Here is a 27,151-nt window from a genome sequence, read left to right as displayed (position 1 = left end):
AGAACCTTGTGATTTCAAAATGACATACTTCATTTAGTCATCTTCAGAACTGAAATGCTTTGCTCCACAACAAGAACTTTTTTGTTTCAGTGTACAAAATGAGTTTCTCATGAGTTAGGGATTCCAAAAAGCAGCAGATTGGGATCTCGATGACCTTAATTTTCCACAAAAAGAAGAAATATCTCACATTTGACCTATTTTATCCAGTTAAACATCTCGAGCCAAGTTTGAGGAGCATCAGGCAAACTTGGACAGCAACAGTTTGAGAGGCTCAGAACTGACCCAGTGAAATAATCCCATTTATTTCAGCTCAGCTGCTCTGAATAAATGGGTGCAAGCCATCAGACTGTGTGACTGAAAGTTTGTGTTCCAGCTGGCTACAGCTGTCCAAAAGAGCCACAAAGCTTTCAGCATCCACTGCTGATGCTTTTAACCTTCAGAAGAGCCACACGTCAAGCCCAGCACAACTAAACAGAGGTTTCAGGCAAATCATCCATTTCTTCAAACGTATTCAGGGTGTTTTTGCTATTAGTTCTTGAATTATCTTGGATTTTGCTTGGATCTGCAAAAAAATGCATTGTAAACAAAACAGGATATGGTAGAAACTGTATAGGCAAGATCAGAGTTTTGCACCTATTTTTTTTGTTAAAAACATGTATTTATTTCAACAGCAAGCTCTCAGTTTGCTACCATATCTTCTACAGAAATTTTTCACCCCAGAGGGAGAAGAATTTCTCCATTTCTCCAGGACACTCCTGCCCTGGCAGCAGATGGATGTCTTGGATTTCCTGGCCAACACTTATGTCATCCAATATATATGTTACAAAACTTGTTTGTCACCAACCCTCTCTCCAAGTCTTTAAAAGTAATTTAACACCACTGCCATATTAACCATTAGTTTCTCTACCAAGAGTATGTGGTTTAATATAAGAGTTTATATTTTTAAAGGTATAAAACTGTATCAAAAAGCATTTCTAAGAAAATATTCTGCAAATAGGGTGTCATAAAATTCCACAGTACCTGTTGGCCCCGGATCTTCATTAATAAATGAAACATGGGTTTTCCACTCGGTCCATTTCACTTCATTAATCCTGTTTACATTTACATAAATTGTGTTATCAGCATGAATTATCCCCTAGCTACATCCCTGACCTTCCCCCTGGATTCCTGCCTGGGATTGTCACACTTGACCACCTGCTTTGCTGGCACTACAGTCTTTTGCACTATATGAAGGTGAGAATAAATACCAAGACTCCTTCATAATTTCACACATTGTTAGTACAGCCTTGAAATATTTAAGTATTTTTCATTAAACAGCACAGTTCTTTAATATGGTAATCATCAATTACCAATCAACTTAACTGTGATTGCTTTTAAGCTGACATTCAAAGGAGATTATGATAAAGTGACATTTACTGCAAACAGATTTGATGCTTCTACAGTCAAAACATATGAAGATGAAAATCTTTTCTTACCAAAGATTGCCTACATAAAAATTTATACATTTTCCTATTTAAACAACTGGTTACAACTGAAAAAAAAAAGAATTATATTTTTGTGCATAATTTGTAGAGATAATAGAAATATTTTAAAGAGGGTTTTGAGGAGAAATAACCTTGAAGCAGCATAAAGAGAACAGAATTGATAGCACATGATTCCAGCTTTGCTTTACCTTAAACACACCCTGGTGTCATTTTCAGCCACTTTACACCGTTCACCCAGCTGGAATTTTTTCCTCAGGCATTTTGGTAAGAATTTTTCAAATTCCAAAATAGTCCTGGCTCTCTATTGGCAGTAAATAGTAAAATGAGAATGGTTAGCTGTGGTCTGATTTCACAGCATGCAGTTTGTAACAGGTCAAGCCTCCACCCACAGCCAACATCAAAATCACTGATAATTTGTGCAAACAGGGATTCAGATTCCTGGAAAAACAGTGAAACACATCATGCCATGATATATCCAGGGGAATGAAAGTCATGACAGTGCATGGGTTGGAAATCCAAGCCATGATATCAGGATTGTTAATTCCAAAGTTCCTACAATTCTCTAATACTGGAACTATTTATTTCTATTATTCACACACAAAACCAAATGAGGATTATCTTTTAACACTTCACCTGCTGTGTCAGCATGAGGGTTTTAGCCCAGGCACTTCCCAAACAAACCTGGAGTTTCCAAATGTGCTCACTCTCCTTAGAAATATCCTCCACAGTTTCTCCCATTAATGCAATCAGCATGTTCAAGAGAAGAACAAAAGTGAGCACAACGAAAGTGATGAGGAGCAGGAGGAACAGGACGGGGTACTTGGAGTTCTGCTGGATCTCCAGGTCACCCAGCCCCAGGGTGAGCTTGAACAGATCCATCAGGACAGGCCCCAGGCTGCTGTTGGAGTGGCACTCCCCACCCTCCTGGCACGTCTCAATCAGGGCAGCCAGAGCTGAGAAGGAAGCACAGGGAAGTTTCAGTCACAATCATTATTTAGGAAAACAGGAATTTCATCCCAAAGAATTCTAACTGCTGAAGAGAGCCAGAGCTGCCCAGCCACACGGAGCAGCCAGGTGACAGCTCCAGGAGGCAGAAGGAGCCCACATCCAAATGAGATTCCAGGGATTTGAGATTAAGGCAAATCTGTTCACACCTAAACTTAACATCCAGAAGAAACCCCAACATCAGCTGTCATGCAAACAGGATTCTTATTCATAATAATGCTAAATTTTTCACCCACACAGAGCATCAGTGCTTTTCTCCAGTAATATTTACCTACACCAAATCCCAGCAGAAACACGATGTACACAACTAAAAACTTGATCACATCTTGCAGGATGACCTGAAAATGGAATGAAACAGTTGACAGAAATTAAAATTGAGAACTAGCTTTGTGCTTCTGAATTCTGCAGGGATACAGGTGAGGCACACACTGAAGCATCAGACTGCTCTGCTTGAGCAAACAAACCCAAAGGTCTGATTTTTTATCTCAAGCCTGCTGTGCTCTCTGAGAGTGACTAATTCTGTACAATACAGACATTGCAGATTATGATGCAATTAAATTGTAGAACTACATGAGCTGGAAAAAAACACAAGCTACTCATATATTTAATGTAATAAAAATGTCAATATTAAGGTACAAACAAGTTCCTACTGTTGAAGAAGAACAAATATTGTGTTCTGCTGAAATAATGCATAAAATCTGGAAATAAGGCATTTCAAAATGAACTATAAAATACATATAACTGCTAAATATACTTGATTTGGCTTGTATTGTAGAACAATGGAGTATCATCAGGCAGGTAAAAGAAAAGAAAAACTTGCCTTTTGAATCATCACACTGTAAATGCCCATGGACTGGAAACCTCTGGTGAAATAGAGCATATTGGCCCAGCCAAGGGCCATTGCCAAAACAAGACACACCAGGTGTTCTTTGTAGGAAAACAAGTACAAAAAGACAGAGAAGATCACAAGCAAAGCTTGTATAAAACTGTTAAAAAACAAACATATACGTAAAAGAGAAATTACTAGCACAAAACCAACAACAGAATGGCAAAATACGAAAACAAGATTTTGCTCTTTAGGCTTAATTTGTAATTTCATGTAGCTTTTTATTCTCCCCATGAAATTGGTATTATACATTAATGATAAAATAGGTCAGTGCAAGCAGTATAAGTGTATTAACATATAAGGATTATATTTATTAAACTTAATTTAGGTAAACTATTCTCCCCAAACAGCTGCTCAATTCAGATAATGCTGACAGAATTATAAAAATCCTTACAATATCTCAGAAGCCATTTAATTGTAGCTTTAGCTTAATGAATTGATAGAATCATTAGAGATTTTCCACAAACAGGGAAGACACTGGCAGGAGGGAAAAATCCACTCCATGCACATCAACCCTGGTATTGTCACTGACAGTGCTGCCAAGAGTTTGTGTTACAGAAAAACTGCAGGCAAACCTACATCCATCCCTCTAAAACTGATAATTTCGAAGGGGGAAAGTGAATATCTGCTACAGGAGCATATTCTCTGTGACCATGAGATAGAGAATTTGATATATAGTAGAAAAAAAAAATATATATATATGTCAGACTTACAATGCAAAGTGGAACCAGGCATCAGAGAGAATGGACTGCAGGTCTGAGGGCCTGAGCAGGAAGATGGCCACACTCTGTGCAGGCAGAACCAGAAAATGTGAAGAGAAAACAGACCTCAGCATCTATTTTTCAAAATAATTTAACTGGTATTCTTAACTAATCTGTCTACTGATAAGACATAGTAACTTCTAGAATTAATTTTTATAGGGATCTGTAAATTCTGTAATTTATATTACAGATATTTTTAATATCTGTAAATCCAAAGGTTAAAATTCTGTCATCTCTGGCACAATTTAAGTTATTGTTTTTAATTACTTACATGGCAAAGTAATACCATGGGAATTTTTTTCATTACAACTTGCAATTCTTTTTTCTTAAAGCAAATCATTTGACAATACTGATATTATACAAATATCAGATCTCTGCATTGACAATTTGAAAAGCAAACATCCTTATATTTGTTTCACAGTTTGTAATCAAATACATAACCAGGGTTGTTCTGAATAAATGATTGTGCCAAAGATTTGCAAATTATACACATCAAAGACACTCCATGTGTATTGTCAATATCAGCAGCAGCATATTCATAAATTTAGGGAAGTTCTTTACAAATTAGCTGTATATTTGTTACTAAAAAAAAAAAAAATCTCACCTCTTTTATGGCTAAAAATATTGCTCCTAACATAACCATCACCTGTCCTGACAGCTGCAGCCACCCCACTCCTCGGGTCAGAGCCAGGGGATAAGGAGGAGCCTGCAGAGCAAATCCAGAAGGAAAATCTCAGATCCATCCCTGAAGGGTGAAAGGAAAAGCAGCAGAAACCCTCCCACCTGTACCTCTCTGGGTTCTCAATTTCTTCCCTTCCAGGGAAAATTTTCTTGATGTATTTACACAATCAACCCCCTAAAAGTGATGTTTGAAATATCAGAAGTTTCTTTCTTGAAGGAAACCCAAAATACCCTCTTCTCACCTTCAGAAATTTCACAGTCTTTGTATCATTTATTTGTATTTTAGGTCACTTCCACAAAATGCAGATCTGATGCTCCCACACTGATGTGGGAGAACATGGTCTCTCTATACCCAGATATTCCAATATCTGGCCTTGTTTTAGCATTTTAAACACAATTCAGGAAATACTATTGCCTTTGAAGTCAGTAAAATTTGGTGAGGTTCAGCTGCTGTACTCACTTCATTTTCATTAGGCCTGTGGTAGGAAACCAGTGTTAATGTCACATTGTACAGGAAATAAAAACAGCAGGACATGAAGAACATGTGCCTTGCAAACTTCTTCCATTTCATCCTCAGCAGTGAGTTCAGAGGCTCCAAAGTCAGCATTTCATGACGATTCTGAGGAGGGAAATTAAAGAAATAAAAAACTTAAATATTTCAACTCACTGCCTGCAGGGAAACTGAATTTTAGGTGTGAATTTTGTGTATTTCATTCCATGCTATCCTTGCTGCTCTAGAAACACCTCTGTGCTCAGGGATGTTCCAGACCTCTCTGGGGTGGAAAAGACTCTCCCAAAACAACTAACCTGTGTTGCAGGAGCTGAATGCATATTTGCTTACAGCTGACATTATGCAGCAACATAAAATTTATCTTGTTCCTGATACAAAAACTGAGAACCAAAAATTACTGTTCACAAGAAATTCAGTTATGTGCAAGGCTGACAATTCTAATATGGGGATACTGCTAGAAAAAAAAATTATTTTTAATATAATTATAATAGTTTATTATTATATTAGTTATATTATAGTATTCTTATCTATTTAATAATTTAATATCTTATTATAATAATGTTTTTCTTATATTTTAATAATATAAATTTATATTTGATATAAAAATAGGCAACTTACCCCAATATTTGTATTATAGACAATGATTTCCAGCACTGAGTTGTCGACAGTGGTGTCCAGCTCTGTCAGGTCATACAGAGAAGACTGAACAGGACCATAAGCCCAGTCTGTGAATTTTCTTGACAGGCTCCTGTTTGGCTTCTCTCTGATCTCTCTGCTCAGGATGTACTTCAGAATCTAAAACAGGAACAGATGATTTGTCAGCACTGTGTGTTCAGGGAAAGGAGAAACACACAAATACACTTGCCCAAACTCCCACCTTTTATCTGTAACAATTTGTACAGTTGCTCAATTTAATGTATTTGCAATTTTGTTATTCAGTGAGGGATGCTGGAGGTGAAAAACCTCTAAGAAAAAAGTTCAATGTTTTTAATGCCTTCAGATTTTCTGTCAGAGATATTTTTCTAAAGGATGAAAGCACAATTTTCCACGTGTTCATTTATGCCTTCCTTGAACTTAATTACTTTCTAAATCATGTCATTGACAATTCTTTACACTGCAGTTGATTCATGCAGTCTTCTGAAATTGTTTGGTGGTAAATGCAGAATTTCTCTATGACAGAAGGCTGGTTCTAAACAGCTTGTGTGGTTTGTACAGAGGGAGGGAGTTACAGAGAAACCTGGAAGCACTGAAACAACACTGCAATGGAAATATTTGTGTTTTGAACAAAATTAGCTCACTAATACTGATACAAAACAGCATAACCAGCCTGGAAAGAGATGTGTCAGAGCAGAAGTTTCTCTTAGATGCTGCTGAAATCACACCCACCTCTAATTTCCCAGTTTTTGCAGCTAATTGCAGCGGTGTCAAACCCTCCTTATTCTTGGTTGTTTCCAGATTTCTGTCTTTGCTTTTCAGCAGGATCATGTCATACATTCTGATCACAAAATCATTCTGTGTTTTGGAGTCCTCTGCCACGGTCACTAATGCATGGAGGATGTTGTTTCCTCTGGAATCCTGAGAGGAAATATTGGTCCTGGCATTGTCCATTAACAGCTCAATTATGTCTGGCTGGTTGGTACATGCTGCCAAAGCCAGTGCAGTCTCACCTGCAGAATCACAAAATGCAGCAATGGTCATGTTCTATTTCATCAGAATAGAAAATATTGTGTTAACCATCTTAATATCTTGATTATATTGATTGTACTGGATTAAGCGCTTGTTTTATGGAAGTTTTGGGTATTTCTTCTTAACTTTTCCAGAAATATCTCAATTCACTTACCAAAATAAAAGCCTTCATGCTTGTGTTTGGGATTAAAGAAAATACCCTGGGCATGAGCATTGACATCAGCTCCTTTCTCTATGAGGCTCTGGGTGATTTCATACTGTCTCCTCTCAATGGCAATGTTTAGAGCTGTCTGGCCTGAAAAAGCAGACACAGGAGTCTCAAGCACACTCTGAAACATTAATGATGTTTCACAAAAAGATGGCATCAATGATACTGAATAAAAGTTGGTTCAAGGGATTTAAACCATTATTATTTTATAGAGGTTATGTTTAACCATATACCTGAAACTGCTATCAGATGGCAATACCTTTATACGCCTCTTCTGTGTATGCTGCATTGATAAATCTCTCCAAAATGCCATTTTCCTCTGCAAAGGACAGGAGCATGTTCACTATCTCATTTGTGTTCTGGTTGATGTTCAGCAGAGCTTTCATCAGACAAGTTTTGCCAGTGTCTGAAGCCGTGAACTTCTTCATCAGGTAATCTACAAGAGTGAATTTTGAGATTAAATCCTTGTTATTTATTAAACTTCTATTCATTAGGGGTGAAACCTGATGGATATGGATGAACACAAACTATTTGCCAAACCATTACTCCATCCTGTTCACTTTGTTCTTGAGCACCAAGGCAACCTTGGTGTTCCTGTTGGACATCCTGGTGCCATAACTCCCAAATTCACAGGGAAATAAAGACCATTCCCAGGGAAATAAAGACCATTCCCAGGGAAACAAAGACCATTCCCAGGGAAACAAAGACCATTCCCAGGTTTAGGCTGCACCTGAGCTGCCAGAAGAGCTGGCAGCCCCTCCCTGATGCCTTGTCAAGGTTGTCCTAGAACAGAGGCTGCATGGAGTTAAAGAATAAAGCAGGGATTTATTAAAAGGATCCCCTCCATGGATCCACCTTGGGCAGCACATGAGCTCAGCCAGGGCTTCACCCAAGATGAACCAAAACAGGCACAAAATGAACCCAAGATGAACCAAAACGGGCTCAAAATGGACAACTGCTCACAGGGTCTCTCACTTTGATCAGTTCTGCTCCATTTGCATATTGGAATTAATTGTCCAATTACAGCTTTAGGTTATGAAGTCCCATCCTTCTTGTTTTTCTCTCTTCAGCCCACATTGTTTGTGCTCTTGGGCCTGAGGTTTGGATCATTTGTCCTTGGTCCCCAGCCGGAGCAGGGATTGTTTTGTCTCCCTACTCTGTGCAGAGAGATCACCATCCCCTAACACAAAGCTCAGAACTGCACACTAAAGCAGTAGAGAGTCTAAAAAATACCAAATCTCCCAGCTGAGGCATCAGAGAGGTGCCTGCAGGGCTCACCTGGCACGGGCAGGGAGGTGCAGGCGCCCGAGCGCTCCCTGAGCTCGGCCAGCAGCCGCTGCAGCTCCTCCACGTTGCCCTCAGACACTGCCCGGAACAGGTTCCTCTTCAGCTTCTTCCTGGCACTCCTCAGCTCAGGCCCTTGGCACGTGGTAGCACTGAATTGTAAGAAATCATCATGAAATTTCTGCTGTGATTTATGCTGGTTTATTTTATTTTTTTAAGAAGAGTACAACCAAATACAATTGTTGGCCCCAGACAAACCTGCCCCACTGCCATGTGAGGTTAAGATCTCTCTTCTGCTCTCACAGCAGAAGAGAGATCTTAACCTCACATCTTACACCACTTTCTGATCATCCTTTATTCATGAAACAGCTGCTGCAAGTTATCCTGGTTTATTTTATTTTTAAAAAGAGTAAAACCAAATACAATTGTTGGCCCAGACTGGATGAACTTGCCCCGCTGCCATGGATAGCTCAGAACATTTCTCCCATTGCTCATTTGCAGTAAGTGGGCTGTTGAGAGGCTGCTTTATTATAAACAGCTCATTTTTCAAGTATTTTGTTGGGTTTTTTTCAGTTTATCCATTCTTCTAGAATAAAGGCTAAGGAACACCTCTTTGCTCTGCCACAACTGACTGCAGTGCTGAGGTTACCTGGGGCTGCCCTCACAGCAGAAGAGAGTTCTTAACCTCACATCTTACACCACTTTCTGGTCATCCTTTATTCTGAAAAAGAATGATTTCATATTTCCTCCAAGCAGAAATACTCCATGCCTGGTTGTGGTGTGTGGGTCCTGTGTTGCCATCTAAAAAACACCCATTTTATATAAAGAATCCTCACACTAAACATGAAAATTGAGATTTTAGAGTTGTTTATTTCAGCATTTAATAATTAAAGGATCAGAAAGGCATGCACACATATGATCTTTTTTACTAAAACATGCCAGGAAAAATAGATAATATCTACCCTAACACAGATTGAATCAATTGAAAATGTATTGAGAAATATTTGTGTCTCCACTCACCCACAGCTGTCCACGTTAGGGCTGTATTCAGTGGCATCATCCTGAAGAGACTGGGGGGAATCCATGTCTTCCCCATTTGCAGATGCACTGCAGAGAAAGAAAAGCAAATGTGCCAAGGTATTAGCAGGTATTTTGGCAAATTGCACAAAGAATCAGTCAATGGTAGGTTAGAGTATCTGCACTAGAGCTTAAATTAGTCCAATTTGACATTGGCCTTTTAATTATATCATTTTATCTCCCACATGGATTTTAAAGTGAGTGATAAAATTGAAGAGACTCACAGGATTTTATTATATTTTAAAAAAAGACCACATTAGGAAAGCAATCTGCTTTGTGTTTTATTATTTCACTACAGATCCTGAAACCGTGGGAACTTTTTTCTTTTTTTTCTTTTTAATGATCACTGCTTTTTATGCATCACCCTGAATGCTTGAAGCTTGCATTCTCCTTTTTCACATGCTTAATTTGTCATCTGGCACAAAACAAGTGCTAAATCAGTAGCAGTGAGGGGGTTGCAAGCCCACAATGAAAGATTTACCTAAAGATTGACTACACAGAACACTGGAGGCAATTCAGGAGTGTTTTGTGGCTGACTTGAATGAAAGAAATTGAGGACTGGGCCCTAAATAGATGTGTAGGTGATATATTTAAAGGATTTTCAATGGCATTGATATTTTGTAATTGCTGTACATAATTCCACACAGTCCTAAAAGCAGATCTGACTTAGAAAAATTAAGATAAATGAGTTTCTTACTTGTATTTTTGTTTTCTCTAAGGTTCAGATTGGATTAACTACCTCAGGTTAATAATTTAGGGAACCTGAGCCATTAATTACTGGCAAAACAGATGCATGGACAGCACTGCTCTGCAGGTATTCCCTTGTCTTTGAAATAAATCTGGGAGCTCTGAGTCCATTCTCATTCCATCTGTCTCCTCTGCAGAAAGCTGAGTAATGTGGTGACAAAGCACATGTGCAGGTCATTTCCTGAATGACAGGGGGAAATTTGGACACCTCTCCTCTGAAACCAAAATCAGCCTGTCAGCCAATTCCTAAAAGCTGACCAGGCTTCCTCAGCCACAAAAAACCTTTGGCCATTCTGGGCCTGTGCCTGATTTGTGACATATTTCACTTATTCATAATTATTGATTGTTAGCACCCCACACATTTTTTTTAATTAAATGTATTCATCCCAGTCATAATTTTTCTCTATTCATTCAGCATAAATGACTGCTTTAAATATTTCAGACTCAGCATTTCCACGTTTGATTGTTAATGAGCAATAGAGGGAAGACGTCAGCAGCCAGCTGGGAACAGCTAAATTAGGCTGTGGTCTTCACACAGCAGAAAACACCCAATGAGAGCATGGAGTTTGTTCTAATAAGAGGCTAAGATTAAAAAAAAAATACTGATTTTAAATTTATTCAGCTCTGAGGCCTGATTTATTTCATAGAAACAACAGCAGTATATAAAACCAAAGATAAATCTCCAGTGAAGTTCTGTCTTTGAAGTGACCAAAAGCTGTAAAAAATCATGTGAGATCCTGGCAGTGAAGCCCAAGGAGAATTAAAGGGAAGGTGCTGGAAGAAAATAGATTTATTTACAGCGGGACCATTGCTTGTGCATCTGGAACTTACCAGGGGCGAATATTGGAATCCATGGGTTTGGAAAACACAGGGGGAGAGGTGTTATTGGGACTGGCATTGCTTTCAAAACCATCAATCTCCAGGAAAAAGTGGGAACTGTTGAAGACAGTGCATTTAAAGAAATATCAGTGATAAAAGGCAAGCCCAACCTTAAACCAAGAAAAGAACTACCAAGGGCAAGCTTGATAATTTATCTCTGCTGGCATCAAAGCTGAGCTGGAGCTGAGGCTTATCTGCTTTCCCTGAGGGATCCCAGCCTGTGCCCAGCTCTTCCAGGCTGGCAGATGGGCAAAATTCCCAAGGTATTTTTGGAACACATGGCATCAGATCCTGACATGTGTGAGCAGCAATATCTAAACCAGCCTTGCACCCAGTTCCTGTCACTGCCCAGCCACACAAAAATGATTTTTCAAAATCACAGTCCCTGCTCTTGCAGCCAGGAGCCATCAGGATGGATAATTTCAAACAGTGATAGTGATAAAATCAGAAAGTTTGAAAGGTCACACGTTGAGCAACATCAGGCATTTCCACCAGCCAGGGCTGAGTGTGTCCCCTTCCCTGGATCACATTTAATTGCTTTCCCTATAAATAATTATATAAATATTGATAGTGAAAAGAAATAAAATTTGGAACAACACAGACAAAGTGATATGAAAATAAAGATTTCACCTTTCAAAAGTCTGCAGAGCTGAGAGCCAAAAATCAATGGCTTGGTTTTAGTGGATCTCAGTAAAACATTGCTACAGCTCCCACAGACTGAGGAGTTTCAGGGCTGGAAGCAGCAACTCCCACCAGGGCTGTTGTCACAAACTGCCTTACATCTCTAAAATGTTGCAGTAGTCACCTGGGAAACCTTTCCAATTCACCTAATACTTATGGGTTTGTCCATAGGGCATTTCTTATCTAACTGCACTGCCAACAAGATGTTTTGGGGAAGATAAAGTAGTTGCATTGATGGTAAAGTGCAAAAAAAAAAAAAAAGCAAAAAAAAAAGGCAAAAAAAAAAGCAAAAAAAGTATTATTTAAAATTGTATTATGAGGACACCAGTGAATAACCTGCTGATATTTGCTAAAATCAGCAGTATCTATTAGTTCCAAACAACAGTGTCTATCTAGTTCACCTCCTTTTCCAATGGCTCGATGACCCAGGTGTTAATTCTGGCACCCAACAGCTGTGCAGCAGCTGGGAAGGGACCCCTGCTCGTGGGGCTGACAGACCTCACCTGTCCTGGCTTGGGGCTTACCTGGGCATGCATTGGAGGGAGATGACACCCCAAAGCCACCGTGCAAAGCAGGGTGCCATCAAATAGCCCGGTGCTGACGTGGCCGGGTGCTCTGCCCACAGCCATCAGCAGCTCTGGCAGCCTCCTCCCCACCCTCCCCTCGCATTTCCTGCGCTTAATTCCAGCCCCAGAACACCCCAATTCCAGGGGATTCCAGCAGGGAATGCCACTGTCTGGCAGAAAGTGAATATTGAGAGTGAAAATGCCACCCCTGGGAGTGCAGCAGCTCTGCTGGGGCAGGGGAGGGAGAGTTTTGAAGGAACAGCATGGAGCAGCATTGGAACATTTAATTAATAGGATATGTTAAAGCCCTCATTAAAATCCACGTGATGTGGGTGCTGTGTGTTGCAGGAATGCTGCCAGCCACACCCTGATCTCTGGCTTGAGAGGTGGGAAAAACCCCAGGGTTCCTGCTCCTGAGGCCACAAGGAGTGTGAGATTGGGGCTCAGTAATTGAGGGCTTGGCTTTGGCAATGTTCCTATAAACTCCACAATCTGCCAGGGAATTGCCCCTTTTTGAAGTGCTGGGTGTATCATGAGCTGTTCAGACACTTTGTCTCTCCCCCATATGCCACCAAAGAGCTTCTCTTCTTGAATTTAATGACAGAAAGAGAAATTGGACCACCCAGGCAGTGGATCTCAAATAACTAATGGCACCATTCCTGTGAAAAGTGATTCCTCTGACTATTGAGAACTATAAATGTCAGAACAGCCACAATTGGCCAGGCCTTCAGAGTTTCAGAAATTGCCATAATAACCAGTAATTATTCAGAATGAAAAGTTTATGAATAAAAATTCATCCTCACTCTACAGTAACTTAGTTGACTCCATAGTATCAGGCAGGAATTACAGCTCATATTTCCCCATTCATATTAAATACAAACTCTCAATCCCTTTATTAATTCTCTAATATCAATTATGAATGAAAGTGAATATTTTATAAAACAGCAAAAAAGTCTCATTAACCAGACTAATGAAAAAGAGAGTGAATTTAGGTTTCCTGTTTGTGATAGGATTTTTCAAAACTCTTGCTCTCCCTGCCCTCTGTCTCTCCATAGCCTCACATGGAAATGTGACAGATTAGTTTGAAATGCTCCCTTTTTTCAGGCCAGGATCTCTTACATAAAACCTGGCGTGTTCTTCCATGTGATCTTTTGAAAAGATCACTTTATACCAAACATTAACCATCGTTAGATCAGATTCTTGGGAGGTTACATAGAACAAAGGTGTTGGTGGTGTTTCAGTGCAAAGATCCCCCAAAGGCGATAAAGTAGGGAGTTTCAGTGGTTCAGACTGAGCTGAGTCCTACCTTTTCTTGGTGGGAGTGCCTTCAGTCACCTTTTTCTCTTGCTGGTTTGCAGGGGGATTTCCAGGTGGGTTTGTTTTCTTGCCCATTAGTGGAAGAATTTCGTTGTTATCTTTAATCATGTTTCTGCAGTAGAGAAACATCAGTTACTTGACTTCTGTTCCTTCGAAGGAAGTGTGGTGACCAAATTACCTGTTTACAGTTTCTTCACATGTAAACACACAAATATTGATTCGTTTTTCTCCCAAGTTTCTCATTTTTCAGCTGTTAAGGACACACCTCCACCATTTCATGTGTCAAGTCTGGAGGGTTCCACACATGACTCATTAAATTTCAGTCTATGACAAGTGCCATTAAAAGTGGTACAGGAGAACCATAAATTCAAGGCTGTGCCTAAATTAAACTGAAAGGAGCCTGTCAGTGACAGTGTGTGTTATTTAGAAAAAAAGAGAGATGACTTTTATAAGTAGCCTTAAATTGGGCATCTTTTCAGTTATCTGAGCAGTCTGCTCTTGACCAAGATAATTTCAGAAAAGTGGCAAATCCCAGGAAGATCTGTGCAACAGCAAACAGATAAAGGAAGGTTCCAGATGTGAAAAGAACAAAGAAAAATCCCTGTAAGTTTTCATTGCATTGGAACAGCAGAAGCAGCAGACTGAAAATGATGCCCAAGGTGAGCTTAGCTAAATTATCACATGGATAACATCCAGGATTTGTGTCCTGGTGATTTCCCAACATTTCTTCAGGAAAAAGAAAAAATCCCCTTGATTCTGCTGGAGGGAATGACCACCAGCACATGACACAAAAGGATCCTGATGCAGTTACCTGCCTAGGAACACCCACAGCATGAATTCTGTAAGGAATAATGAATAACTATCTCCCTGTTTCTCAATCTAGTACTCAAGGGCATCATTTTAAATGGCCCAGGATAATTTGAAAGCAAGAAGGTGAATTCAGGATACATTAAAATTCACTGAAGGTACACCCAGGAAGATTTATGAGGTCAGAGATCCATTCCCAAGGAAATCAAGGGAGTGGCCTCCATACCCAAGGACAAATGGTAAAAATAATTTGCCTGCAAAGTTTGAACAAAATCAACCACACATTTTCCCCCCTCCTACTCCACTTTCCTTGATGTGACAAATGTACACATACAAATTTTCTGCTCCTGTTACAGTGCTGTCAGTGTGCCTTAGCACCAGGATCCCTTCATTCTGGGAGTATCAAGATACAGAAAGCAGATTGTTCAGAGTGTTTGAAAAGACATGACACCTGGTGTGAGAGAAGAGCCAAGAATATCAAATACACTGCTATTGGAGTGAAAGTCTATTAATGCATAAACAACAAATGTTTAATTATGACAATTTTCAATCCCAAGTACAGAGAGCTGAGAATTTACAGGGTCCAAACACTCCTAAGTGCAGCTGTAATCTCTTGGCACTCTGTGGAACAGGAACTTGAAATATTGGAAAGGACTCCTTACCTTCCAAAGACTGGCTGAAGAAACAGGCATGAAAATAAATTTTTATTGTGTTTTCTACCATTGGCAGGTGTGTTCACACTAGGAAACGTTCCTAGTTTGGATGAGTTCCCTAAGAATTCATGTCACAGCTTTCATAGAAATAATTTATAAAGGGACAAATATTTTTACTTGCATACAAAGTACACCACAGCTTCTGGTAAATGCAGAGAAGAGCTGAGTTTGGAGATGACACAGGGGAGATGGGAAGAGGGGGCTTGTCTGTGCCACTGGAAATGCCACTCACGTAGTCCTCAGGACATGTTGTGTCACTGGACACACTGATAAACATTTAGTCTAAACACAGCTAAAACAAATGACTGTTGTCCTGCTTAGTTCATAAATAATTCTGCTATTCACTTCTCACCAAGTACTTCAAGAATACAAAGCAGAGTGTGGGGAAAGACACCTCCCACCCAAGGAAGAGGCAAATGGGAGTCTTGACATAAATCAAATAAAAGGGGACCATGGTGGGGATGGACAATAAATAGCCTTACAAAAGAAGTGACTTTAAAGGAGGAGAATAGGTGGGAACAGATTTTAAAAGTCCAAAAGCCAACAAAAGAAGCTGCCAAGTTGAGAAGGGCTCAGCTGGGTGGGGTGTGAAGTCAGAGGGGTGAGAGAGCAGAATGAAGAGCTGGAGGAATAAAGATCAAGTTAAATTCCTAAATTCCTCCTGTTTGTGAGTGATGCTGGAGCTGCTCAGAGATGGCAACACCTCCCTGCAAGGGCAGCAGCTCCAAGCCCCATTTGCAGTTGGTTTTCAGCACAGAGATTTTAGCAGTGACTCGAGAACAGGCTGCACCTCTGAGGAGAGGTGGGAAATAACCACACATAGCCCTGGAGTGGTGTTGGATGGTGAAGGACTGCTGAAGCACCAGTGAGGTAAGGAAGCAGTTTGGGAAGGAAAAAGAGGACAGATTTCCTTAAGTACAGAGGGACTACACTTTCAAAAGCACAGAGATGTGACTGCATCCCAGCCAAAAAGTCTATTTAAAATGAGATTTTAATCAGCCTGCCAAGTAAATAACTGCAGGCACCAGAGCAGAAGTACCTTGCTACAGTGCTGAGGCAGCGTCTGCCTCATTTTTAATCACAATTAATTGTGTGCTGAGATGAAAACAAAGCTGGGCTTTCAACAGCAGCTTCCAGGGCACTATCATTTTCTGGAAACTCTGACAGAAAGCGAAAAATAGTGCAGCAGCCTGAAAAGTGTCAGATCTAAGCAGTGTAGCTTATGTAACCTGATACAGAGTGTTGTCTTTGGTTGTAACTATTTTCTACTCCCATTATCTCTTAATTGTCACTTCCAGGCCACCAGAGAAGTGGCTTATTTGAAGTGGCCAGCAAGACAAAACCCCTGCATTGATTTATAGTATCAAGAATTACTTTGAAAGGGATCTGAGGAGTTGGTATCTGACCTCCAGTGTGCTGGGGGTAAGAAAAGGGAATTTGTTTGTGATGGTGAATGGCATTCTGCCATTGCTACACATTATCGCAGACTCACCTTCTGCTTATCTGAGAACAAGAAAAATCACACATATCTGTATCTTTATAGCTCAGTAACAGTTCATAGGACGTGGCTAAAGAGAGAATCCTACAAATCAGAAGAAGACTCAGCTGTGATGTGGCACAAAGGTCTCCCCTTCCCTGGGGGCAGAGGAGGGGAAGTGCCTTCCAAGAGCTCTTTCATTCACAGGCTGCTCGGAACAGACCATGGCACTACAAACTAATTCTTACTGGCCCATAAAAAATAAACCCCCTCCCCGAGGGGAAAGCTGATAAAGCTTCATTCTGACTTTTCTGCATTATTTATGATCAGTCATATCAGCAGAAAGCTGCACTTGGTAGGAAGAGTTTCATCTTCCTGTAAGGTTTGAAAACTTTTGAGGGTCATTCATAGACTTCAGGTGCTACCAAGAAAGCTCTTCATGGTGAGAAATTTTCACTTTCCTATGAAAGTTTTTCCTAACAGAATTTTTTTAAATCTCTGAAAAGCAACATTTTTCCCTGAGGAAAAATGATTTGAGATTATTTACCTGCCTATTTCTGAAATAAAAAAAAAAGGGGAGCAGGGGGGATTCTGAGTTGAAATCACTTATTCTATACCGTATATTTGACTTTCAGTGGTCACTACAGTAGCTGAAACTTTTGCTGGAGGATGATGAATGTATTAAAGTTCTGATATTACATTTTGGATCCCCTTGGCACAGGACTTAGGAAGCGCAACAGTGTTCCAGGCTGACAAACAAATTAAATCAGGCCTGTCCTTCTTCACTCCTGAATGCCCAAGGAAATAGCCCAGCTCAGGAGAGCCATTTACAGACTAGAAGAACAGAAAGAAGCACAACAGGAACACATCCTCAGTGTGAAGGATGGGTTCTGTCTCTGGAAGATTTCACCCCCAAACACCCCTGGAGCACTCACCCTGCTCACAGCACCTCCATGTCGGCGTGGACGGATCCGGGCGGCGAAAACCAAAGCAGGGCCCCACTGACAACATCCAAAACTCATCTGCCAAAGGAGCAGAACCACACTCAGGCTCCAGACTATCCCAAAAACACAAAAGCACCCTGCTCCAGGCATCTGGTGTGCTCAGCTGGGGAGCAGAGCCGGGACAGCGCCGAGGAGCCGCGGCCGCGCCGAGTTTGCTCCATCTGAAATTAGGGAACAGGGAGAAACTGGCCAGGCAACAACTCCTGACTTCAGAGCTGCTAAAGTGGGATGACACACAGGCAGTAATTACACACTGGGGTGTTGCTAAAGCTGGGTTGCTCACAGGTGACTTCATGGCAGCAGTGGAGTATCTCAGGTGATTGCTGCTCTGCAGTTTACACGTGTTTTGCAAAGGAAAATGGTTGTGCAGCTGCATTTGGGTTGTAAATGACACCTTTATGTCATGCTCAGTTTATTACATAGCATGGACCTACTCAGGAGGCAGAAAGCAAAAACAAGGAAATGATTCTAAGTGCTCCAGCAAGCAAAAATTTTTGCTGTTACTTCAAAGTTTTACATACATTAGAAAATCTTGTAATTGCACAGTGCTGTCAGGGAAAACGTGATGGGTGGGTTTAAATTCTTCCCTCCCTGTAAAAGTTTTTAATGAATTTGTCCCCACAGGGACTGTGGGAACAACAGGTGGGTTTCACATCCTTGTCACAGGATGGCTTTTCTCAGCTTTTCTACTTTGGAGCTGTTGAGCAATGGTGAATGCAGAATTCTTGTCTGGGACATACCAGAAGAGTGACCATGAGTTCCTCTGCTCTTTTTATAGAATCTTTGCATTGTCACCAGTAATAGGATGTGAAAAACTCCCATGTCTTTGCAGTCAGACCTGCAAGGTGTATTTACAGCTGCTGGTCTTGAGTTAATTATTAGATAGGAGTTTAAGAATAACTATGTAGGCAGCAAAACAGGAATCTTTTTTCAGCTGTAGACAAGGGCAAAAAGAAGTCAAGTTTGGGTGGTGTTTTTTGTTGGGAGGTAGGTCAAAATTTGGAAGTAAAACAAAAATACCTTTGGATACTATAACATAGAAATTTTAATCCAAAGACTATGGCATTAATCTACACACTTAAGGTAAGCTCCTCCTGTTCATAAATTATCTTTAAAACCAGGTCTGCTGGGTGTTACATTTGCCTCAGACCTTGTGTGAAATGCCAGGAGCACTGCACAGCTCCTGCTCATGAATCAGCTCCCAGGAGCTGCGTGGGGAGAGGGGCTGTGCCTGGGCTGGTTGGCTTTGGCACCAGGGATCCCTTTGCTTGGAGGGGCTGAGCACACATCCAGCTCTGCCTGACAGATTCCTGCTCTGCTCCAAACCCTGTGCCAGGAGATGTTGTTCACATCTTGCCAAGTGCCTGAGCTCAGCTGTGACAACCCAGAGGCAGCTGCTTTAATGGTCTTTTAGTGTAAGAACCTGGAATAAGGACTGGATCCTGCCATTCCCTCCTGCCTGGGACTGCACCAGCTTGGTTCTCAACACAAACTGCAAGGAACTGTTTAATTGAAATCATTCTGAGGGTGGAAAGAGGCAAAGCCACCTGAAATCTGGGTGAAGGTGCATTTGAGGACTCTTGCTTTACCTCTGATCAACCACAGTAAGAGAAATCCTTTTGCTAAGGAGGGAAAATGAGTTTGGCAGCAAGCAGGAGTTTGAATTTGAAAAGCAGCTATATCTGAAAGCCCCCAGATCTGTGGGGTTTAGCAGAACACAGCACCTAGCAGCAAGGTCTATTTATAATGTTGTGGCAGTTATCCAGAGAGGAAAAACCAGGACAAGCTGCAGCAAGAGAGGCAGAGCCCTGCTCCCAACCTGCCCAGGAAAGGTGCAGGGACTGCAGGAGCTGTGAGCAGCTCACAGCAGCTCCACTCCATCCTGCCTGTGAGCAGCTGCTCCTTGCACTGGCAGGGCAGCCTTGACCCCCTGAACCCCAGTGTGACCTTTCCTCTCAGATTTGGGGAGCAGGAGCCCTGCCTGGCTCTGGCTGATCTCCCTGCAAACAGAACTTTGGGGTGCTGTGAGCCTGAGCTGGGCTGCTTGTGAGGACAGACTTGAGGGGCAGGAAATGAGAGGCAGAGCTACAGCCAGTCACATCTGTGCAAACATTTTCTTCCAGTTTTAATCATTAACCTGCTCAGCCTTTTTGTTCCCTGCTCCACCCTGATGTTTCTGACAAGGGCAGCATTTTTCAGGAGCCGTGGAGGCTTTTGCAAGAGGCTCTGTCATGACCATTTTATAGAGTTTTACAGTAGTCACCAGCTGCTCCAGCTACTGAAGAGATGCCAGAAGGGTCAAGAACATTAATAACATGCATCTCCTATTAAAAAATTACTTGAAAATTCCAGCTTTGGACAGTCTGTGCAGCACAAATAAGCAGCAGAAGCCCTATGTAGCATTATTTTGTTTTCCTAGCAAGTGTTAGACTCAGTAGAAACCAAAATGAACAAGATGAAGGAAAGCCCAGATGGGAGGGAATGAACATTTGGAGATCTTCCATCTGACATCAGCAAGTCAGAGCAGCATTTGCTCTTCTGCTGATACAGGACACCATCCCAGGCAAACTCATTAGAAGTTATTCAGATTTTATATTTAATTCTACAATTTTCAGTACCCCAACAGAGTCACTTAGGGGAAAAGCCACTCTCTAAATGCATGTTAGACCTTGGGTAGCATCAAGAATAATTGTAAATTATTTTTTTACAATTATTCCATTCCTCAAGTGCCTTCGAAATAAGCCAAAATATGAGAATTAAAACACTGAGCATACCAGTAGCAGCCCAGTTGCCCTGAGCATAGTGTTTAATTGACTCACAGGAGTCTCCCATGATTTTTCACTGTGCTCTCCTCACCCCTCCCCTCAGAGTTAAACTTGTCCTGGGATCACCTCTGTGTGCTGCTACACAAAGAGCTTTTCACACCTCTCCAGACAACCGAGTAGCACTTGCAAATATTTATACATGATGCTCATAAATTGCAAGATAAGAGGCTGCTTTATGCAGCTGAGCAACAGGAAAATGAATTAGCCTGCAAGTGTGTGACTGTCACCTACCAGGAGACAGCCCTGTGGGAAGTCATTCCAGGAAAATCCACTCCAGGGATATCACTTACCAGTTGGTGCAGTCTGGCTGCAGGGACAAGTCAGCCTCTTTAGCAATGCTGGGATGCATTTTTGCACTGGAGATCTGATTCCCAAAGATCCCTGCCAGAAAAGAACAGTCCCATGCACGAGGGGATGGAGAAGGGATGCTGGAGCCTCCATCACAAATATATTCCCTGCAACTATGGCACTGTGTAGTTTATTCTTTCTTCTTGGGCAAAAAAAAATTGTTATCCTAATTATTTTCTATTTCTCTTCCACAGTACAAAGAGCAAGAGCAAAGAGCCTGTATCTCAGCCTCCAGCCAAAAACCCCAAAGCCACCTCCCTTCCCCCCTTATTATACCCTCTCCCCACCTGACAGAGTGCTAACTCCCACCTGCAGCTGATTCCCACATCTGTGGCCAATTCCCTATGCAGGCATGGGGTCAGTAATGATTAAGTTGAAATAAGTGCAGTAAAACCCCACTTTATGTTTAGTGGCATCAATATTTGACTTCAGGCCACAGTTCTCCCTTCTCTTGGCAAAGTGTCAGGCCTACCTAAGCATGAGATCATGATAAGCAATGGCAAGAATGGATTTGTTACTTTTTCCCAGTGTGTTTTCCTGCATTTGTGCTGTTCTCAGTGTCCCCTGCCACTCCTGAGGCAAAGCCCAAACCTACAGAGTCCTTTTCAGCCCTCACTGGACAGATGTGCAGGTCCAGATGTGCAGGGGGGTGGCTGCTCCTCTTGTCCCTGTCCTGTGAGCATATCCTGCTGCTGGTGCTGTGGGTTACAGGCTGGGCACACAGAGGGGAGGCTCACCAGGCCATAAAACCTTTGGAGTAAAAAATAAAATCAGTTTTAGGAGCAGGAGAGAGGCAATTTTCCTGCAGTTGGCTCTTGGCTGAGGGAGCCAGGCCTCCTGTGTGACACATCCCAGCTCAGAGAGGTCTCCCAAGGCACAGACCTCTGTTGGCTGCTGAGTCTCACTCTCCCAACTAGGTCAGGGTGTTCTGCAGCTGTTTCAGGCTGAGTTTGGGACTCTTCAGTTGTGGTGCAGAGTTTCTGGTAACGCTGAGCAGCGCTGGGGAATGAGGCAACATGAAAATGCCTCAAGGAATGCACAGTGAGGAAAGCAGGGCCCCACCTAAATGCTGCATTTTTTTTGGCTCAGGTTTGTGCTGCCACTGCTTGACTCAAGTAGTTTTTGGAGGGTGAGCACCAAAACTGGGGAGGAACTTTCATGTTCTAAGAAATTCAGGTTGAACTAATGGTTCAGTCATTTGAGTTTTTTAAAACATCAAACTTCCCTTCTTAGAATGGGGATATTTTTATCTGTCTCATCCATCTAAATCTGGGGAATGGTTCATTTCCATTCCCTCTCCAAAGATCTGTTTAGACCTGTAAAACACAGGAGGGGAGCAAAAATTCACCCACTATCAGGCCTTAAACTGAGAGCTGAATTTTGTATCAGCTGCAGCTCAGGAGCTGTGACAAACTGAAGTCCCTGCAGGCCCCTTCCACTTTTTGTCAAGTTCTTTCTGACGAATAAATAAATGAAGAATTGAAGGTGAACATCTTCCAGTTGAAATAAACCCTCAGATGCTTTGGGTCCCCAAAACAAGAGCACCAAAACCTGCAGGTCCCTCGTTGCTGCAGTCAGGAGGGCACGGGATAAATCTGGTGTTTGAAACTTCCAGTGATTCCAAAGGGAATTCTTTGGGCAGACATGTATCATATGTGCCCCAGCATCTTTCCAGGATACATTTTCCCTGCCTCAGTTTCAACCCATTATTCTAATTAAAACCTCTTTCATTATGCAAATCATCTCCTCTCTCAGTTTTCAGTTATCCTGTGCATATTTCAAAACCAGCTGTTTCTATCTGTTCCTGCATTCATCCTCTAGAGAAAACTTCACCCATTTCCAGCCCTAAACTCCTGTCATGAGGGATGTTGTGTTCCTTGTGTGTTCTTCTTTGCCCCTAAAGCCCTCCAGGCTTTCCCCCTCTGACAGGAGCTCCCTTCTCCCTGGTGGGTCATTATCCACATTCTTCTCTGGAAAAAGAGGAACTGCCTGGCTTAAACCTCCTCTGTCAGCTTGGACAGAAGTGGCCTGGACCTGGTGACATGGCTGGAAACTGCTCCTTCTGGCCCAGTGACTCAGACACTTCCTCCAGTTCCTGGAACTGGGAGCTGCTCCTGCTGCCTGACACGGCAATTCCACCTTCCATACCAACATCCAGGTGACTAAAATGTTGATTTTAGAGGCTGATTACAGCAATGAGTGAGGAACACAGCTCTGGGTGATGATGGAGCCTGAAAAACCTCGATGATGCTGTGAGTGTTGGCGTCTCCTGCCCTGCCCACAGGAACAGGGAATATTTCAGATGGAGATGGAGCCACAGCATCACCAGCACAGCAGGAGGAGAGCAGTCCAGTGAGCTCAGCTGGTTGATTCTTCCTCCTTCCTAGTGAAATAAGTGCTCCCCACCACGTGTTTTGAAGATTAACATGTGCTGTGGGAGAAACTGGATCCCTATTTCCTCTGTGGAAGCTATTCCAGGGTGAGAAGGAATCCCAGCCTGCATGGTGTGGCTGATGGGAAGCACTTCAGAGCCCTAGAACCACATCAAGGAGAGCCAGGGTGCCTGTGCTGACTCTGGCAACATCAATGGAATCCTCTTCCTCCCCAGGCCTGGTAAATCCATGCCTGTGCCCAGTGGAGCAGACAGGGAGACTTGTAAGAAGCATTTTTCACTGCAGGAGGGTTCTCTCTGAGCCTGCAAGCTGCTCTCAAATACCCAAAACACTGCCTGACCCCCAGCTTGCCTGGGATTTTTAATGGAATTTTTTTTTAATTTGGAAGATTTACCACAACATTTTGAACAAAAACAATAGGAATAAAATTCCTGTTGATGGAATTCTGAAAACTTGAAGCCTCAGAAGCTGAGAGCACTGGCTTTATACCTTAAGCTGGGCTTGGCAGGATCCCCTGTGTTTTGTAGCACAGCAGCACCTGCTGAGCACACACCTTGTGGGGGTTTGAGTGTTGAGTATTTGAGTGTTGAGTATTTGAGTATTGAGGCCTCCAGCAAAGATCCTTGAGTGAGTCTGATATCCAGACCACAGAATAGTGACAGAATGAGCTGGCAGGGGACAAATTTATTTACAAAAATAAATCTGATTGTGTGCCATGAATTTGAGCAGAGCAGCAAAGCAGGACAGTGGCATCAGAGGGAGAGGGGCTGTCCTGGGGCCAGGGGAACAGCAGCAGCCCCACCCATGGTGTGGGACCCCTCTTGTGGGCCCTGCTCTGCCACAGACCCCATTAAAAACTGCCTCAGAAGGGATTAACATTGGTGTTTAATTAGGACAGGGGATATTCACACTCCAGTGCAGCTGTGGCAGAGGGCACATGAACAGCAGGATGTGTGGCTCCAAGGTTTCCAGGCAGGGTGTGTGGTTTTTTTCTCAATAATTCAGGAATTACTGGAGTTTGAAAAGCAGCTCAGTTTTCATGGCTGACTCGACCATTTGCATCTCAGGGATGGAAATGCTGACAATACTGAGATTGTGTTTTGTTTTTCCACATGTTCATGGATCCCTTCTCACCTCCCAGGGAAGCTGAGCCCAGCTCACCCCTTCCTGCAATCTCCATCCACACACATTTGCAGTCACTGTTAATTACAGCTGCCACCCTCTAATGGGAGGGGAACACATCAACAGCCTCCATTTCTTTTGCTCCAGTTCCACTGTGGTTATTGGGAGCTGGGGGTTATATTTATATATTTATATACAGTTGTCCAACCTGATCATCTCCTATTAAATGTAGACACAAATTAATGTAATTAATAACTGTGAGAAGACAGATTTTTACCCCCTGCAAGCCTCAAAAACAGCCCAGGAGCCATATGCTGCTTCTAACCCCGTTCAGTGTGAAATAATTGCACAAACTTCAAACTAAAGGTGAGCAGAACCTCCACAAAACAGCCCAAATAAAGATCATTTATTGCAGGGCCATGCTTCTCCTCAGTGGAGGTGTCAGCAGTAGGAACAGAAAGGTGCTGGTCCTAAAGGACAAACACTCCTGAATTGGAGTCACTGCCAAGCTGAACCTCCCCATCTGTGGGAAATAAATATAAATCTGTGCCCATTGCAGGAACTGATGATTTAGCTGGAAATTCTGAGAGCTTGGTAATAACTCCCTCTAGAAAAGTGGGATAACTTTGTTTGCTTCCCAGAGAAGATTAAGGGATTTTAGAAATGCAACCAAAAACCCCACCAGCACCACCCTATGCCACAAATACAGGGTATTTGCATTCTTAACCACAGCATCATTCTGATGTACGTTTTCAGCCTGAATTTCAGCATTTCTGGTTGTAAGAAGTCCTTTGCAGTCTTTGTGATCTTTTTGAGCAGGAAGGGACAGGAAGGCAGAGGTGTAGGATGTGTTCAGCTCACCCAGGGCAGTGACCAACCCTTCTGGATTGGCTCTTGATGGAAATCAGGGTGGGTTTTAACCAATGAATCAGGTCTCTACCCAGGCTGATAATTATGAAAAATGGATTCCTCTCAGGGAAAACAGAAATTTCATGAATGCTTTCCAGCTATATCATAATCCTGGTGTCCCTCCAAGCATAAATTTGCTGTGGCATACAAAGCACAGAGACAACCAACCGTGTTTTTCTGGTCAGCTCCTTTCTGTGTTTATTCTTAGTAGTTTAAATAATAAATTATTTCACTGTCTCAGCTTGTCTGGCCTACTCAGCTGTGCTTGTTTTACATGTGGATTGTCTCTTGCCAAGCTCAGAGTGGAGCATAATGAAGCCTTGAGGGGCACCTAGAGACTGCTACCAAGGGTTTAGAGATATGAAACTGAACACACCTACTTTAAACATCTTCTGTGGCTTCCTTCTGCACCAGAGACATTGAATTCTGATTATTTCCATTTCAAATTGTGACTTTCTTCAAGTAATTCTTTCAAATCCTTTGTCAGTTTTCTCTGGTTATACCCTACAACTCTGTGAAAATAAAATTACATTTGTCCTGAGTGTTGTTAACCAAAGAAACAAGAATTATTAGTCCTCTAGATGGTGCTACTATTTCAAATAAAGCAGCTGGATGTTTAGAGATTTCCTTGAAATATATTCTATAGTGCCCCATGAGAAAGGACCACAGTGAGAAATCCTGACTCCAGTAAAAGAAGTGATGTCACACAACCCAAAATTTCATCTCACAGGGCAGCCTGTGCACAAACACATTGGCTGCTTCTCTTTAAAAGCAGTGATGTCCCAGGATTTTGGTAAATGCAGCAAAATTACAAGATTTACTGATGAAAATGATCTGGACTTCAGTGAAAGCCCAGGAACAGCTGCAGGCCCTGGTTAAACACCCGGCTGACTCAGGGAGTTGTGTGTACTCTCTGTTAAAGGCTGTTTACTCCAAGTGCTTTAGGGATATAAGGAAAGAAGGTAAAACCATTTATCTCTTCTTGCCCAGCACAGCTGCACTGTGGCCCAGCACTGAAATATGGGGCCAGCTGTCAATAAAACAAATTTTCTTGTCCTTAGCTCCTCTATGCCCACTCACTTTTCAAGAAGATGCCAAAGTTCCTCTTATTCTTTCCTCTCTTTCCAAGGCTCCCATCTGTATTTTCAGAACATCTGCCTATTTTCCCTCTGATATTTTTCCTTATTCTCTTTATAGATCCAGCCAGATGGATTTTCAGCACCAGATTTTTTCCCTGTTGCTGTCAAAATCAAGAACAAAAACTTTCTAATTTCAAGATTATCATTGTTGTACATTGTTATACATCTGACCTTTGAAACATATATTCTCTATAACCACTATCTCTTACTTTGTGCAAAGTTCATCTGTTATCTAAATAAATGTCAAATTTGGGATCTTGTTAAGCTTTTAGCTTCAGTAAAATAACTATGAATTTCTGGAGTTTACTCAGACAGTGTAAAAGAAACATTTATTTCATTGATTTTGACTATTCAACCTTTAAAATTTCAGAGTGTATTTGTTCTTGTGTTATGAGAAAATGATTTTGTATTCTTTCCATGTCCCCATTTATTTATCTGCTTTCCAAGAAACTTTCCCCACAGGAACATCCTGGTGACTTTTACTGCTCTTTTATGAGTGCTTTTCCACTGTCATAATAATTTGGTTGGTTGGTTTTTGAGGCAGCAAAGCCACCAAATCAGGGCCTGTGTATGCTCACAAAAATGATTTTTTAATACAAGAGACTCTAAAAACAGACAGAAGTTTGTATTAGAAAATAGCC

The 27,151-nt window shown here is 41.8% G+C and overlaps 1 protein-coding gene across 1 annotated transcript; it reads right to left on the bottom strand.

Annotated features, from left to right (window-relative positions):
- Window positions 1–453: 453 nt before the first annotated feature.
- TRPV3 (transient receptor potential cation channel subfamily V member 3) lies at window positions 454–20,903 on the bottom strand. The gene is made up of 19 exons (XM_036395263.1): window positions 20,890–20,903; window positions 17,706–17,792; window positions 13,763–13,885; window positions 11,162–11,266; window positions 9,527–9,613; window positions 8,501–8,658; window positions 7,482–7,658; window positions 7,169–7,309; window positions 6,715–6,995; window positions 5,947–6,123; window positions 5,278–5,436; window positions 4,741–4,842; window positions 4,089–4,162; window positions 3,310–3,475; window positions 2,761–2,827; window positions 2,166–2,437; window positions 1,673–1,785; window positions 1,021–1,091; window positions 454–562 (listed from the first exon to the last, which is right to left on the bottom strand). Exons 3-19 carry the CDS (start codon window positions 13,879–13,881, stop codon window positions 468–470), a joined length of 2,364 nt encoding a protein of 787 aa, XP_036251156.1. The 5' UTR covers window positions 13,882–13,885; window positions 17,706–17,792; window positions 20,890–20,903; the 3' UTR covers window positions 454–467.
- Window positions 20,904–27,151: the final 6,248 nt, after the last annotated feature.

This window comes from Molothrus ater, chromosome 21, assembly GCF_012460135.2.
Source record: "Molothrus ater isolate BHLD 08-10-18 breed brown headed cowbird chromosome 21, BPBGC_Mater_1.1, whole genome shotgun sequence".
Lineage (NCBI taxonomy): Eukaryota > Metazoa > Chordata > Aves > Passeriformes > Icteridae > Molothrus > Molothrus ater.
The sequence above is the reverse complement of the archived record's forward strand: the minus strand, read 5'-3'. Positions and strand labels throughout refer to the sequence as shown.